The 16,432-nt window shown below is 35.7% G+C and overlaps 1 protein-coding gene across 4 annotated transcripts in view; it reads right to left on the bottom strand.

The window, feature by feature from the left end:
• GLRA3 (glycine receptor alpha 3) overlaps positions 1-12,453 on the bottom strand; it is a 173,796-nt gene extending 161,343 nt beyond the window's left edge. For 2 of the 4 annotated variants that reach the window (XM_059071044.2, XM_059071045.2), the window contains exon 1: positions 11,899-12,430. In XM_059071044.2, coding sequence (XP_058927027.1) covers positions 11,899-11,969 — 71 coding nt within the window. In that variant the 5' untranslated portion in view covers positions 11,970-12,430. Of the gene's footprint in view, positions 1-11,898 lie in introns of all 4 variants that reach the window. The other 2 variants (XM_067040029.1, XM_067040028.1) reach the window with 2 other exon arrangements.
• Positions 12,454-16,432: the final 3,979 nt, after the last annotated feature.

The raw sequence follows: 16,432 nt of genomic DNA, 5'->3' as shown, positions 1-16,432 counted from the left end.
AGCTAGTCTGTTTATCCCTTGTTTATTTTCCTGTCACTCAACATCTTTCACATCTACCACTACAATGGATTTTAGAAAAAAGAATAGTTTCTTTGAATAAAGGCTACTGATATTAGGTGAAGTGAGAAATTATAGCTGTAATGCTAAGTACGTATTTTCTCTTAAGGAGAGATTAGTGCGTTTCTGACTGTGTTTGTTTAAAAAAAAAACCTGTATACTATTGATGGATACAGCTTTACCCATTACATTTGTGTGTGGGGGGAGGAGGGGGGTACGCGGGCCTCTCACTGTTGTGGCCTCTCCCGTTGCGGAGCACAGGCTCCGGACACGCAGGCTCAGCGGCCATGGCTCATGGGCCCAGCAGCTCCGCGGCATGTGGGATCTTCCCGGACCGGGGCACGAACCCGCGTCCCCTGCATCGGCAGGCAGACTCTCAACCACTGCGCCACCAGGGAAGCCCTACCCATTACATTTTTAAAGTAGCATGTTAAGTACAATCTCTCAGTGTATAGAAAAGCCACCCAGCCCTTTAAAGACAGAGCTGAGATCTGACCTGAGTCTTCTTTCTCTAAATTCCTTCTTGTTTTCACATGTGCACACAAGTGCATGCACAGAGAAGACTGAGGCAAGAAAAGTTAGTTTAGAAACCATCTAAAATAAACTAGCTCTTTCCTGTAGAGGTATAAATCTCATCTTCTTTTTACTACTGTATTTTTGAGCTTGAATTTTCATATGTTCCAGGAATTTGAATTTTTTTCATACTGATTAAGCTTTTCTGATGTAATTTTTGCTGTAAGTTGACATATATAACCGTACAAAGACACACAAAGAATGTCATACACTTTGGCCTTTTGAAGTAGAGCAAAATTTTAAGTTTACATATTATTATTTAGGGGGAGATATTTAGGCTACACATAAAATCTAATTCTCTATATAATCTCAGGAGGCCCCCACTGAGGTCTGCAGTAGATTCAGTGTCTTTGATGATACGTACCATATTTAACATTTGTAGGAAGAAAGAGATAAGCCCAATTTCAGGAATTTAAGAGGGGAAAAAAGACTTCATAATCTTTTAAAGGGTTTTAAAGTTGTTAGAAGCAACATAAGGCAGAAGGGAGATTTCTAATGGTTTTATCCGTATAATCCTCTGCTACCTCTATTCTTCCCAATAAATAAAACAAGAAGCAAGAGAAATACACAGAAGGTGCATTTCTTCTTACTAGGCAGTACTATACAAAGTCGGGTCCCTTAGTGTTTTAGTAGGCTAAGGTAATTCTCTTCTTAAATAGGAGCAATTTAAGAACTGGTGGAAAATATCATTTAATGCATATTAGAGTGTTTTATTATTTTATAATAAGAAAGGAATTCATAGAGATAGATTGCTTTTAAGTTTTTCATTATGATTTTATCATGTGTCATTCTTCTTTCCCTTATCAGGAATGTAATTGTTTATAAAACTATGAAAAGTCATAAATCTCTCCCTTTCTTGGATTTTTGTTTTATTTGATCTACTAATAATTAAGTTTCAGTACTCAGACTTCAGATACACATTTAAATGATACAAATTAACAAAAATATATGTATAGTGATATCAACAGAACTAGTGAATACAAAGTAGCTATGTGATTATTGTCTTCCCTCATAAGCAAGTGATAACAATGAAATATTTTGTTTAGAAATAGAGAAAACTATTATTGGAATAAATATTTGCTGATGTTTTCTAACACCCTACAATAGTCATATAGATTTTCCCCAGGAAGTTAGCTCTAAAACAACATAAAGCATGAATTTATTAGACAGGAAAACTTGGGAGGCCTATGGTAGAGATGTTACTATGAAGTTTGCCATATCCCCCATTTCACATGGAGACTGGCCCGTTGTCTTTTCTAAGGATGCTTTTTCTGTCTGAAATACTCTTCCCTCATTCCTGCCCACTCACATTCCATCAACTGTTCACGGTCCATTTAAATTTCCTGCCTCTTTATAAAAATTTTATACTCCTTTGCATTCCAAAAAAGATATTTTCTTTTCCCAATATTTATAATTGTTACTATTTTTGGTAGTGATTCATGATTACATTTTCAACAATTGCCAGCAAAAAAGAAATTGTCATTCAACCACCCTTTATAGAGTCTCTTGGGTTTAAAACGTTAAATGTATGTGAGTAAACAGATTAAAGACAAAAACAAATATTCTGTGATATCAATGGTTCTCAGTTTATCTAGGAAATTGGAAACGTGTCAGCGATTCTGATCCCAGAACTGTGAGAGGTGCCATAATAGAAATTCAAACATGCCTTGAGAATATGCATTATTTATTTGATTATTATTTAGAATGGTCATTTAATTATGTCTTCTTTTTTCACTGCAGAGATCTTACAAAAAGTAGATAATTAAAAATTATATGTTGCTTTAAAATATATTTTATATATATTTTAAATAGTATATATATTTGATATATACATGAAATAGTTATTTGCTACAACCTTTTTTATGTTAAGTGCTATTCCCTTTTTCCAATGTTTAAAAGAAGAAGCTATCATGACATGGAAGCTCAGTACTGCTTCATTTTGTAGAGGTGGGGATAGATCCCAGATAGGAACAAGTGAGACATAGGTAAGTAGTGAGGAAACGGGAAAATGTAGAAGAATATTTTCTGTGAAAGAAAAGAGAGATAAGAGGCAAGTGGGTAAATATATTACCACAGACAAATAAAATTGGGAATAAAGAAAAAAAAACAAAGCACCAAATCTCTCACTAATTTTCTTCCTAAATGCTAGAAGGAGAGAAAGACAGCATAGTATTTTTAGTTATGCCTAGAATTATTTATTTGAAATTGTAAATCTGGTTTTGGGGGGGGGGCGTGTTTCATTTCAGAAATGAGTGAGCCCTGTCAGTGTGCAAGACACCCTTTTAAGCCCTGGTGATAGAACTAGAAATATGTTACTGTCCCTGCCCTCCAGGACTTCACAGTTTGAACTAGAGGCAGTACTCAGGCCATTACCACAGCCCTGGAACACCTGCCATAATAAAGGTACTGTATTCCTGGAAGCACAGAGGAGTGATCCTCACCTAGACTTGGGGGAGCTAAGAGAAGGATTCTTCAAGAAGGCAAAGTGAGTTGAGCAGAAATTAGCCAGACAGATAGAATGCATACGGTCGTCCCAGGCATTTGATGGATGGTATTTGAGTGGTTGTTTCATCAACGTTCACATCATTTATCTTCCCCCAAGTCCCCACCTTAAGTACTGTACGGCCAATATGAACCAAACCAAAGCAAAACAAACCAAAGCAAACCAAAACCAAACAGCAAGATAAACATCGTTTTCTGATGATTTGCTGACACTTTACTGCCAATTAATCATCATTCCTACTTTCTTTTCTATTAGTAGCATTTTACTTGTTACTCTATTTTCTTTCAATCAGTTTTTTTGTTTTATGTGGACCATTTTTTTAAAGTCTTTATTGAATTTGTTACAGTATTGCTTCTGTTTTTTTTTTTTTTTTTTTTTTTTTTTTTTTTTTGCGGTATGCGGGCCTCCCACTGCTGTGGCCTCTCCCGCTGCGGAGCACAGGCTCCGGACGCACAGGCTCAGCGGCCACGGCTCACGGGCTTAGTTGCTCCGCGGCATGTGGGATCTTCCCGGACCAGGGCACGAACCCGTGTCTCCTGCATCGGCAGGCGGATTCTCAACCACTGCGCCACCAGGGAAGCCCTGCTTCTGTTTTATGTTCTGGTTTTCTGGTCGTGAGGCACGTGGGATCTTAACTCTCCGACCAAGGATTGAACCCGCACCCCCTTGCATTAGAGGTGAAGACTCAAACACTGGACCGCCAGGGAAGTCCCAATCAGTTTTTATTTTAATGGTAACATTACTCTCAGCTTTTTGTACATATCCCTGAACTCCTGAATTGAAGAATATCCAGACCTTATGTCAGTACTAACTGTTGAGATCCTTTCTATAACAACTATAAATTTAACTTTAAAAAGGAATTTGAACTTTTTCATTTATCTTACTTTGAAAACAAAAGAAAGTCAACAGACTCTAAATCATAGAAAAATAAACTGTAAATGATATTATCTCCAAGATTTTTTTTTTTAAAATAGTTTCATGAAATTATGAAAGTCATTGAACAGTGATGTTGGTAGAGGCAGCTGTGATTTGAAATTTATTGATGGAAGCCTAGTGGCTTCCGGGAACTTTATATATTTACAGAAAAAGATGTCACTAAAGTTTCCTAATGCTTTTAGGATTAAATTATCTTAAATGATGTCAGTATATAAATGATTGCTTTACTTCTAGGTCATGACTCCAAACGATGAAACTATACAACTATAGTCTAAGTATCATAAAAAGTAGCAACATTTACACCGTGCATTCTCAAGAGGGGTGTTATCACCCCAAGGAAGGTGAGTGAGAGTTTTATCTTGGGGGTGAAAAATCTTATTCTTCTTACATATAAAGCACAGATCTATCTCTATCTCTATGTATCTATGGCTATATACTACACATGAGCAAATATACAATTTACTGTGATATTACAATTTCATGCAGGCAATTAGAAAAAAAAAGTCTAAAAATATCTTTATAGGGCTCCTTAGGAGGCAATGATGGGGAAAACAGGTTGAGAAATAATGCATTATACAATAGAAATTTCAATTTCTCATGGTGATAAGGAGAAGCAAATTTATCACTTTTCCACTGGGAGCTGCCAATTTATGTCTGTTTTACAACTTCTCAGAGCCGGTAACATCTTCTGAGGCAATTTATTTGATCTTATAGCCTTTATGATATCTTGAACACAAGATTCCCTTTCCACTCCAAGTAATAACACAGGTTGAAATAAAATTCAAATCTAGAGTTATAGATAGATAAACAGAGATGACAGGCAGGTAGGTGTCATCTCAGTGCTGATCTGTTGTTTATCGAGCATCTACTCCACACATGACATTGAATTAAATATTATGGCAGTAAAACAAGATCAGAAACAATCCTATCCTCATGGGAGTTACAATCAAGGAGACAAGACTTGCATGAAAATCTAAAACACATATTTGAAGGTGATGTCACATGTCCCCCCTCTAAGGTGGCATATTATAGAAAGTTGAAATTCTGCTTCTCCAGCACTTTGCACACTGCCTGGAAATGCAGTCATTGATCCATAGACTTTTATAAAGTAACAAAGAGATTCAGGTAGACTGCTACAGGCACCCTGCAACTGGAGCACACAAGCTTCATGCATGGAGCAACCACATGGAAAATATTACCAATTCAAACTGTGTCTCAAATAAAAACCACACTCTCCACAAGCAGGATGGTCATTTTAAGTGAAGAAGCAAGCATTAAAAAAAGGAAAAAAAATACAGAAACAAATATTTGGGGAGGGGGAGCACATATGCCCAAAGGAAGTTTCTTATGTCCAGGAGAAAACAGAATGACATTTTGGGTTTTATTCATTAAAATTGTTTGATAAATATTTTCCCCTTCAGGTAAAGGGGTGCTTATTGCTGGAAATTTTAACATTTACAGCATGACTACCTGTTATAGATATTTTTGAGAGATTTTCAAATTTAGGTACAATATTGGATGGACTAGTTACCTCTAATGTAAGCCCAACCATCCCATATTGGCAATGTTCGTAAAGTAGTACCAGAAATATCTCAGGGTCTATAAATCCTAATCGGTTATTTTTGTCAGTGTGCAAATTTTGCATGCACTCCTAGAGAATGCTTCATCGTTTGCAGTGGAAGTTATTCCATGCAATAAACTATCTCAGAGGACATTAATAACCTTTCCATTTTATGCTATTCTTAGTTGTACCACTGAGGTTACTGCGTCTGTGCATCGAACTGTCTGAGAGGTACTGGTAATACTTCCTCCTAAAAACATCTCTAGTATGGAGATTCTGAAAGAATTTCAGAAATACACTGTAACGGAGCTGCTTTTTAAATTTTATTTATTTTATCTTCTGCTATTGCTTCCTCTTCTGACAACACCTGAGGATTTCAAACTCTGTTTCCTAAAATGTGTGTGGTTGCCATGCAGTTGTTAGAATAGCTTCATTTTCTGGGGTGAAAGAGCTCATTCTATTCACACACTTTCTGTTTGTTACTAAACAGTTGGTCCTGTCTTAGAATGCCTGCCTTCACTCCAGAACCAGTTCTCAAAACTAACTCACTTATCTCTCTTCTTGATGCATTTTTCCAACAAGACAAAGCTACAGCTTTCTTCTAGTGGAGAAAGACAAACCACGCATGTTTCAAAATGGACATCTGCATACACAGGAGTTCATTTTCAATAAACACAGTTAATCCAAGTATAATGCTAATCACTTGGCGAGGAGTTTAAGAGACAGGTTTGGTGGGGAAATCAAGGAGGATTCATCCAATATGCTTCATGTAGTAAGGCAAAGTTAAAGATGCATCTTCTCCAAAAGAATTCCAAAATAATTCCCTAGAAGTCTCCTGAGAAAACTTGTTTTTAATCATCCGTGATTGTGGACTAGTTTATGAGATTAGTTGAAATTAGAGCATTCAAAGGCTCTATAGAAAAGGGATAGATATATGCTATCGATAAGAGCAAGTCCTTGGGATCGACAGTATAAAATTATGATAAATCTATGACTTTGTCACTTGTTTATGACCAGTCGCACCTCCACAGTTTAGCTCAGGACTCTCTCTGAGTACGTCTCTGTGCCCTGCTCTAAATGTTCTACCTTCATCTCATATAAATATTTTTTCTGTTTTCTGTTCTTTGCTCACAGTGTGATCACCTTTGTAACAGTTTAACTGTTCAGTCTACAGTTCAAGCATTGTCTCTGTGTTCTCAGCTGACAGCAGGATACCCAGATCTACTGCTACCATCTCAAACTCAAAACCCCCAAAACCAAGTTCACTGTCCCCTTTTCTTCCAACAATCCAAATCCTCTACCTGATTTTCTTTCTTTAAAGAGATCACATTTTGATGAAAAATTCAAACATGATCTCCAAACTCTAAAACAAGCAGATTGTCCTTTTCTTCTAGTAGTCTTGTCATTGTTGTCTGTTTACATAGTTTTTTACTATTACTGAGGATTATTAGCAATCTTATGATTAATTGTAATTTTGAGGTAAACTCTACCTCTGAAAGAAAGGGATTTATGGAGATATTTTGAGCCAAGTTACCAGACCATTCCTATAATGATAACTATCCAGTTATAATTAAATTATTTGCTTCTAAACTTCATCCATATTCCATTATGAAAGGAAGCTGCAACACCACATTTCGGCTGGTTTATTATTGTAGTCAGCTCAGTAGTTGCTGCTAGCAGAATATGATTTTAAACCATAAATTGGAAATCTTTCAACTGAATTTGACCGTCACCATTCCCTTAGCACATTATAGGCTTGTATCATTCCTATTGCATAGAATATTTTCTTTATGTCTCATTTCTGCCCATTGAACAAGCATCTTATAAGATCCAGCACAAGTACCAACCCTCTGGGGAACTTCCCTATTTCACATTGCCTAAAACATTGCTGTTTCTGTTTTTCTTTTGTCACTTGGCCCTTTGTATTTTCTTTCCTGCTAGACTCTAAGTTCCATGATGAGAAAGGTGATAATTTCCCAATCATCCATAGCCAAACTGTACCTAGCACAAACATGTGTGCACAGAATGTGATGATGAAATCTTGTTGAATTGCTTAACATTACACATTAAACACATATTTGGTGATTGACTTGCCTCAGTACATAGTTGTGTGATCAAGGGAGAGAAAATTTACATACAAGAGGAAATATTTAAAAGCTGTTTCCTGAATCTGCCAACTGCTTGAGGCATTGACTAGAGAACTGGGCCACGATCCTTCTATACTTAGGAAAGTGTATGATTATTTATAGATACAAAGGGAAGAAGCATATATTATGTGTAGCATAATTTAAAAACACTATGTAGAATCCTGCTACAGTACCTACATACAAGAAATCATCATAATAATGACTTGATTCCCTGAAGTACATTTTTCTTCAAAATCTTACATAAGAAAATAGACCCAACATTAAAAAGAATTTTCCCCATCCTCCAAAATGTACCAAAAGCAAAAGACAAGAAATTCTATGCCAAAATGTTTTTCTTAGGCTTTGAAGTAAATCAAGAAAACATTTTGTTTGTGATTATCATAAAGTATGAAATTCATACATTCAGTGTTTTTACACAATATACCATAATTTATTCAAATAGCAAGTCTGTGTTGGTATCAAACTATAAAGATGAAAAACAAAATTGTATGTTGTGAAAATAATTAATTTAGATGAAATATTTTTGGCAGTTCTCCTGCTTTTGGAATTTGTTCTGTAAGCTCTTCATAATCATCACTTATTTACATTTCAAAGAAAGCTGAACACTGGTGTTTTGTTCTTTATTTTATTAGTATGAGAAGTCGAATCCAAAAGCCATAGGAAAATTTTTTCAAAAAACAGCAATATCTGAGCAAAATGTGAAAATTTTTAAAACTTCACTACTAGGAAATTTAGATTTCTTATGTCTGTGTCTACTTGTATTTATTAAAAGAATTTGCCTCTTTAATAAGTTCCCTTTAAATATTACATTTCTAATACCTGATGTATTCTGATAATGAATACTCCTAATTATACTATAGTAGTAAATGTTTTTGTTCTGCTGTTTTTGCCTTAATAAAACTCATTTACTGGGGTTTCCCTCGTGGTGCAGTGGTTCAGAATCTGCCTGCCAATGTAGGGGACACAGGTTCGAGCCCTGGTCCAGGAAGATCCCACATGCCGGGAAGCAACTAAGCCCGTGCACCACAAGTACTGAGCCTGTGTGCCACAACTACTGAAGCCCACGCGCCTAGAGCCTGAGCTCTGCAACAAGAGAAGCCACCGCAATGAGAAGCTCGCATACCGCAATGAAGGGTAGCCCCTGCTCGCCGCAACTAGAGAGAGCCCACGTGCAGCAACGAAGACCCAACGCAGCCAAAAATAAATAAATAAATAAATAAATTTTTAAAAATAAAGTGGTACTGACTTGTAGAATCTCTGTGGGGAGAGAAGCTTCGTAATTTAAAAAAAAAACTCATTTACTAAAATGTAGAAATTATGCCAAGATAGAAACTAAAACATCATCTGTGGGCTTACAATAATAGTCTATAAAAGCACTATAAATTTTTACAGTAATATTGCACTGATCAAATTTTGTACTGGCAATAGCAATAGGAACTCTCTTATATTACTGATAGGGGTTTAACTAGGTACAACTACCTTAGAAAACTTGCAGTATCTACTAAAGCTAACCATACTCATATCCACCCTATATTCTAGCAATTCCTCTGCCTAGTGAAACTCTTGGACCCAACTCATATAGTCCCCAAAATGCACGTATTCACATGTATTTACCAAAAAAAGGCATGATCAAGGAGGTTCATAGCAGCACTAGCCAAAACCTAAAAAAATACCCAAATATTCCTTAGTAGGACAATGGGTAGATTGTGATGTCTTCATATAATGGAATACCAAACAGAAATGAGAATAAATGAGCTATTGCTACATGCTATAACACAGATAAATCACATATGTTTCATAAAAATAAAGCAGACTCAAATAAGTATTTATATAAAGTTCAAAAGCAGGAAAAACTTTTATTGCTGCATATGTCAGGATAGAGATGATTTGGGGGCAAAGTAGTGCTTGGGAAAAGATATGGTGGTAAGAGGGGGCAGGGTGAATGCTCATGTGATGCTGACAATTCTACTTCTTGATCCGTGGTCTCTTGACATGGTGTGTTACCTTTGTACCAGTTTATTTGGAACTTTGTTGTTTGTGCATTTTTCTGTGTGCATTTATATCTCAATAAAAATATTTAAAACCTTAAACCTATGAAAAAATGCTCCTACTAGTACGTTATTTAATTAAAACTTCATATATGGTTTCTGGTTGTTGTTCTTACTTCCAAATTTCCCTGGAAATAATATTTTTTAATTAAAAAGATATATTTATGAATTTAAACAAAATAATTTTTGACTTTATTTTTTCCTTTACATGTTTCCTTTTTTGCTCAAAACCTCACGAATAGGTTTAGCTAACAAAAAATGGTCTCCATAAAGAAACTGTATTTTGCAAGATATTTCCAGTAGAGGGAGCTTCACTTTCTAAAGGAAATTTCTATAGAAAATTTTCCTTCAAGGACCATCACTGAAAAATAAAAGTACTTAATTTTTTAATGTATGATTAAAGTTCTTCATAGAGTGATGAGCTACTCTTATCTAAGACCAGTCTAAGATAGAGAAAACTTTTTTTCGATTTGTGAACGAAAAAAGAAAAACTTGATGAAGAATATATGTATCACCAAAACTTCTATATTGGGTATGTCTTTTTCAAGTGATTACATTTTTAGACTATTCATAAAAAGCATTTGAAACTAAATTATTTAATATTAATGAAGATAAATTCTTTCTAAGAATATATTATAACAAGTATCATGGTGATTTGCCATTATACAAATTTGACCTCATCAATCAAAATATTTTAGTTATTAACATTAAACTTCCTAAATCTAAGTATCTATCAACTCAGCTCTTCTGATTTCTTTGAAAAAAATAAATATGTGTATTATCTAAGATATTAAGAATTATGGTAAAATAATTAATTTATCTAATGACATGAATTTTGTACTCCTTTCTATACAATGTACATAAATGTAAAAGCTCTACATTCTTTGCTTTGATCACTACGTATGAAATTTGTAACAATTGTAAAGTTACAAAAATTTACTGTCATTAAAATATTTTTCACTGAAAATATTCTGATTTACAATGGTTTCAACACCTTACTTCAGAAAAAAATCGATAATTTCAGAAATATAATAACCTTCACAACTAGTTCCTGTTACTAAAGGTAGTTATTATGGATACACTATGTTTTTCTGACGTGCCTAATGATGAAAACTTGACATAGCAACCCAGAAAAGAATATTTACATACTTCAAATGAAAATCATTATACACATAACTTAGTTACTCTCAATATTTGATTTCAATCTTCTTGAAAGTCTTGTGAGCCATAAAATGGGAATTTTAAGGTAATTATAATAGTAAAGTAAAATTTATATTGTTGGTTCAAAAATCCATATGAGCAGTATCTTGCTTATATATTGTTTGATGAAGAATGGGGGTTAAATTACTTGATCTTGTGTTTAGTCTCTCTTCTAATTAAAAAGAAAAAAAAGAAAGCCTACCAAATATGACTGGATATGATAAGAAAATGACACATCATAGAACAATTTTACCATTCAATAGGTTTCTTATTACTTTCTCCAAAATATTCTTGGCATAGAACATATCTGGTGATTTATTTATTAATTTGCCTCCATGAACCAGGCTCTTTAGAAAACAGTACTTGCAAGGCCTTTATTATTTTATTCATTTGAACTTAACCTCTGGATATATCAACAATATTCAGAATATCTCTGATCACTAAGTGCTTATGTTCTAGATTTTTTTTGTCTTTTAAAAAGTAAGTAATGTTCCATTTCTAATTACTAAATGTTTTGTAACTTTCAAAAAAGAGAGCAACACCCAGAATTTATAATTCACTTAGAAAAAAGAAACACTTAAAGCAATTTGAGAAGGAAGACCTAGGCTTTGGAGATATTTTTTTGCTAGGGTAACCTCAGCTGCAAATAATATAAGATGCCAGTTACTAAAATACATTAATTAGTGAAAACAGAGCAAAGTTACATGTACAGGTCTCAAGAGATAGACTGCTAGATACCTTTAGATAGAAAACAATACGATTTAAGGGACACTTTCAACAAGTCAACTTCGAGTTGCATTCTTGGTTTCATCCATGACAAGTAGTTGCAAGGCTTGAATGAGTTCTCCAACTGTTAAATATAAGTAGACTCACCTGAGTAGCAGTGCTGCTTCCCAGAAGTAAAATCCCGAAACTAATGTCCGAAAGTGTCTCACGTAGGCCATGATACGGAGGGAAAGATTCACGACTCTGCAATGAGTCTTACCCAAGGCATGGGGAAGGAGAAAGCCGGGAATGAGAGTGTGCAGTCTAACTGCGTGTGGTGTTGGTGGAGAGCAACGCCTGGAAAGCTTCAGCACCTGAGACAGCTCCCCGCGATCCGCGGAGACCCTCTCTTTCAAACACTTGAAATTCCCTTTCGACCCCTTCTCTGAGCAGGAGCTGAAGGGAGAGTCACAGGATTACACATGTGCAGGTGATTTATACAGTGACAGCGGAATAACGGATGAGATGAGACGTCTGAGGTGCCTAGGTTCTGGGCAGCAGTTCACGGGAGCTCTAGCGGCAAAAGAATGCTAGTCCCTTCCTGACTCAGACCCGCGACTGGAGAAAGAAGCGCAACAGCGGGAGCAAGGATGCGTCTGCACCTGCTCCAAGCGCCGCCCGCCCGAGTCGCACTGTCTACCTTTGGGTAAACCCCGGGCCACTAGCGTGGCAGAGGGAAGCGGGGGCGGGGCCAGACGACACAGTCTCGTCAGCCAATCACAACCGCACAGCGGGGCAGAGTGACAGGCCACTCACGACGGTAGGCGGTGCTTAGCTCGCCAGGCTTTAAAAAATAAAAAAATTTTAAAAAGCGTTGAGTAACTGGTGCAGAGCCTAAACCGCAACTGGAAGGAATTGGGGGAGGGAAGCCTCTGCGCTAAGAACTGGGGGAGTCAGCAGCATGTATGGATTAGGTAGCAGAATCGCGCTAAAGGGACCCTCCATTGTTCCCTTCCGGGAGAAGGCGCAATTTAGTAATAAAAGGTCTTTTCGGATGTGACCCTGTCTCTTTGACCTTACGTCAAAATGCAAAAGTCAACAGTAAACCCCGACCCTTGGAGAGGTCTAGGGAAGAGCAGAGAACGTGGTGCTGAAAACCAGCGAAACAGGAGAATCAGCTACTTCTAGAATCGTCTCACAACCCTGGCCAGCTTCTAGCCGGGAAGCGTTGTTGACTAGAGTCAGTTGAGTTTCCTTCAGTGACAATACGGGTTCTAAAAAGATGAAGGTGGGAAATCTAAGGAGATGGCTTCTGAGGGGACAACGCTACACACCCGTTTTTTCTTAGGCATTTTCCATATCTTAACATTAAGCTCCAGGGAGAACGACAACTAGGTCATATGGTTCATCTTTTCCTCTTCTATCCAACTCTCTCCCTTCCCCACCCCTCCCTAACCATTTATATAGGGACTTGGATTGGAAGACTGGAAAGGGAAAGCGAGTGTGCGTGTGTGAGAGAGACAGCATGTACACGTTTCTATGCTTCTTCATGCACCTCGAAATAATGGAATTTTTAATCATTAAAACTTAGGCTATTACATCTTTAAGTGGCTTTTATTTACTATCAACTAGGATCAAAATATTCATTCCTTGAATCTTAGCTTTTTCCCAGAACTTCCTCAGGGATTTATTCTGAAAGCCCTACTTTAATCTCTTACCTTTCTCAATGACCAAACTACATGCCAATGTCTTTCCTTTCTCACAAACGTTTTCTTCTTAATTAAATCCAAGAGAGCAATTGACATATCAATTATCCCATAATTCTCTGTTTAACTGGAAAAGTATGTCACTAATTTTTACCCTCCAAATGAGCGCACAGTGAAAAAAAAATCTTTCTCTTTACTCTTTAGTAGACAAGCTTATTTATATTCCGTGTAAATAAAGAAATTTCGGATTTATTTCCATACATTATTATTAAACCTGTCTCTTTTCACATTTGGTTTTCCGACTTAAATCACAAACTTCCAGAAGCCGCTTAAGGAATATCGTTGATTCTGCCCATGAATGTTTCTTATCTTGAGAAGTTTCATATAATTTTAATTAATGTTGTTTTTCAGTGAATCTTTTGAAAGCTTTCTAAGTGCATATGCTTTTTAGTTGGTCATTCTTTGAATAGCAGTAATTGTTTTAAAAACCACACACAATCAAAGAACAAAACTTAACTATATTTCAAGAAGACCTGGGTTCCTTGCCTTGCTTCATCACTAACTATCTTTGGAAAAGTAATATATTTTTAAAAATACCTTTACTTAATATATCTTTAAAAATTTATTTATTGAGGGAACTGAATGAAATGACCTCTGAGATTTACACTCTGGCCCAAAGGAGACAGCCAATGAATGTTTGTTTAAGTGAGCAAATCAGTGGATAATATTTAAAGCTCTGTGTTTACATTATCTGGATAATTATGTTACATGATAGCTTAAAAGGCAGGATAATTTTAGCTGTTGCATCTCATCATTAACATGAAAACATAGGAACGTTAGACTTTATCAAATATATATAGTCAATCAGTTTATTGAATATAATGTCATATAAGAGGATGGCTGGAATCCCCATATTACTTGTTTTTTTTTTTTTTTTTTGGCTGCGCTCTGAGGCATGAGGAATTTTAGTAGCTCCCAAACCGCAGAACGAATCCGTGCCCCTGCAGTGGAAGTGCGGCGTCCTAACCACTGGACCGCCAGAGAATTCCCCCCACATTACTTGTTTTTCATAGCACCATGATTATTTCCTTCAAATTACTTCCTTCCTTCCTTCAAATTACTTCCCCTCATTTATTTGCTTGACTTTTCCACCAGAGTGAAATAATGGCTGTTATTTAGCATAGCACCTAGCATATAGTAGATACTCAATGTTTGTTCAATGTGTCAATGATCATACTAGAAATATGATTATTTTTAAATTAGTAAACGAATGAATTTGTTACAGTGCGTGCGGTACTAGATTAACTTTGATTAAATAATTAGAAATGAATCCAAGTGCGTTGTACTATCTTGTTTCTTTTAACATTTGATGATTAATTTCCCAGTGCTTCTTGTCTATAGATTTTTATGTTGTTTATTCTTAATTTCTATAAAGTCAAAATAAATTTAATGCAACTACATATTGTGGTAGCCATTCTTGTAAATTTTACTCTTTGGAGAATAATTGTCCTGATTGTATGGGTAGGTGAATGAATATGTTTTTGGAAAAAAAGACCATTTTATGGCTGATGAGCATCTGACTAGCATTCATGTAAAATTAAGCTGGATTCTGATATAGCCAAATCTCTGCTCTTCTTCTTCAGGCCTTTATTATTTCCTTCTTGTACTAATAGATTATTTTTCACATTGGACAAGACATGGCACTTCTGAGCTAAATGAGATATTAATCTTCCTCATATTTAAAATTTTCCTTTTACAAGGAAGGAATTGTAGCCCAGCGTGGTTAAGTGATGGTTACTAACCTTTGTATTCAGCAAGTTGAAGATATCAAAACTGAATTTGGTGCTTCAGGTGCATTGTCCAGTATTTTGTATACTACCACAGAGCTATCTTTAATGGTGTATTTTCACTATTGTCTCAAGATATATGCATATTACTTAAGCTACAGAAAAGTAGATCAACTTCAATGTAAAGATAAAGCTTTTTTCATATGCTCAATTGTTACTACCAATGAGCTAAACATATATATTTTGTACATACTGCTAAAAGGATTTGTTATATAGTGAAACTTTTACTTACTTTTTTGAATTTACTGTAGTATGGGGTTAATAACTATTTACTGAGAGTCGATCAGATTCAGTAGCACTGGGTCATTCTAGCCATCTCATCAAAAGCTTGTGTATAAGTCAAAATGTCCGTTTTAAAACTTAAAAGAGCAATGTCACTTTTGGAATAATTAGAATAGTCACATCTTTGAATTAACACTCTAGGAAGATTGAAACAAAGCTTTAATTTAAAAATCAATCAGAAAGTCACATGTTTAATACAAATTAGGCAGATGAGAATTAATCCTATGGCAGTGATAGATATCATCACCAAGTATGTGTGCCTAGTGAATTTGTCTTTTGCATAGGGATCTACATATTGAACAGACTACAATAATAATGACATGTTAGCTGATCAGGTGACCCTCTTTTTTTGAAATAGTAGGAGAAATATCCAATGATTTATCTCTTTTTTTTTTTCCAGGCTACAAAATTTCTCACATGGATCTCAGTAACAGCCTCCTAATTTTTTCTCTTGCTTGCTCTCTTATTCCTCTTGATTAACCCTCCACTTTGACTATTAAGGGGTTTTTGTTTGTTCTTTGTTCGTTTTAGTATACCAAATGATGTCATTTCTATTCCTAAGACCATTCAATGCCTTTCCATTGCAACAGATTGAAATCCACATTCCTCTTCACAGCTGGCTCTAAATGATGTTCCACTGACAATCTCCTCAGCCTCATTTTTTCTAGTGTGCTTTTCCCCCATAATGCACCAGTCACATGAGCTGTTTCTTTTTTTCTTTTCTTTTTTAAACATCTTTATTGGAGTATAATTGCTTTACAATGGTGTGTTAGTTTCTGCTCTACAACAAAGTGAATCAGTTATACATATACATATGTTCCCATATCTCTTCCTTCTTGTGTCTCCCTCCCTCCCACCCTCCCTAAC

The sequence above is a fragment of the Kogia breviceps genome, chromosome 8 (genome assembly GCF_026419965.1).
Source record: "Kogia breviceps isolate mKogBre1 chromosome 8, mKogBre1 haplotype 1, whole genome shotgun sequence".
In the NCBI taxonomy this organism is placed as follows: Eukaryota; Metazoa; Chordata; class Mammalia; order Artiodactyla; family Physeteridae; genus Kogia; species Kogia breviceps.
Note: the sequence above shows the minus strand (reverse complement) of the source record. Positions and strands in the feature narration are given on the sequence as shown.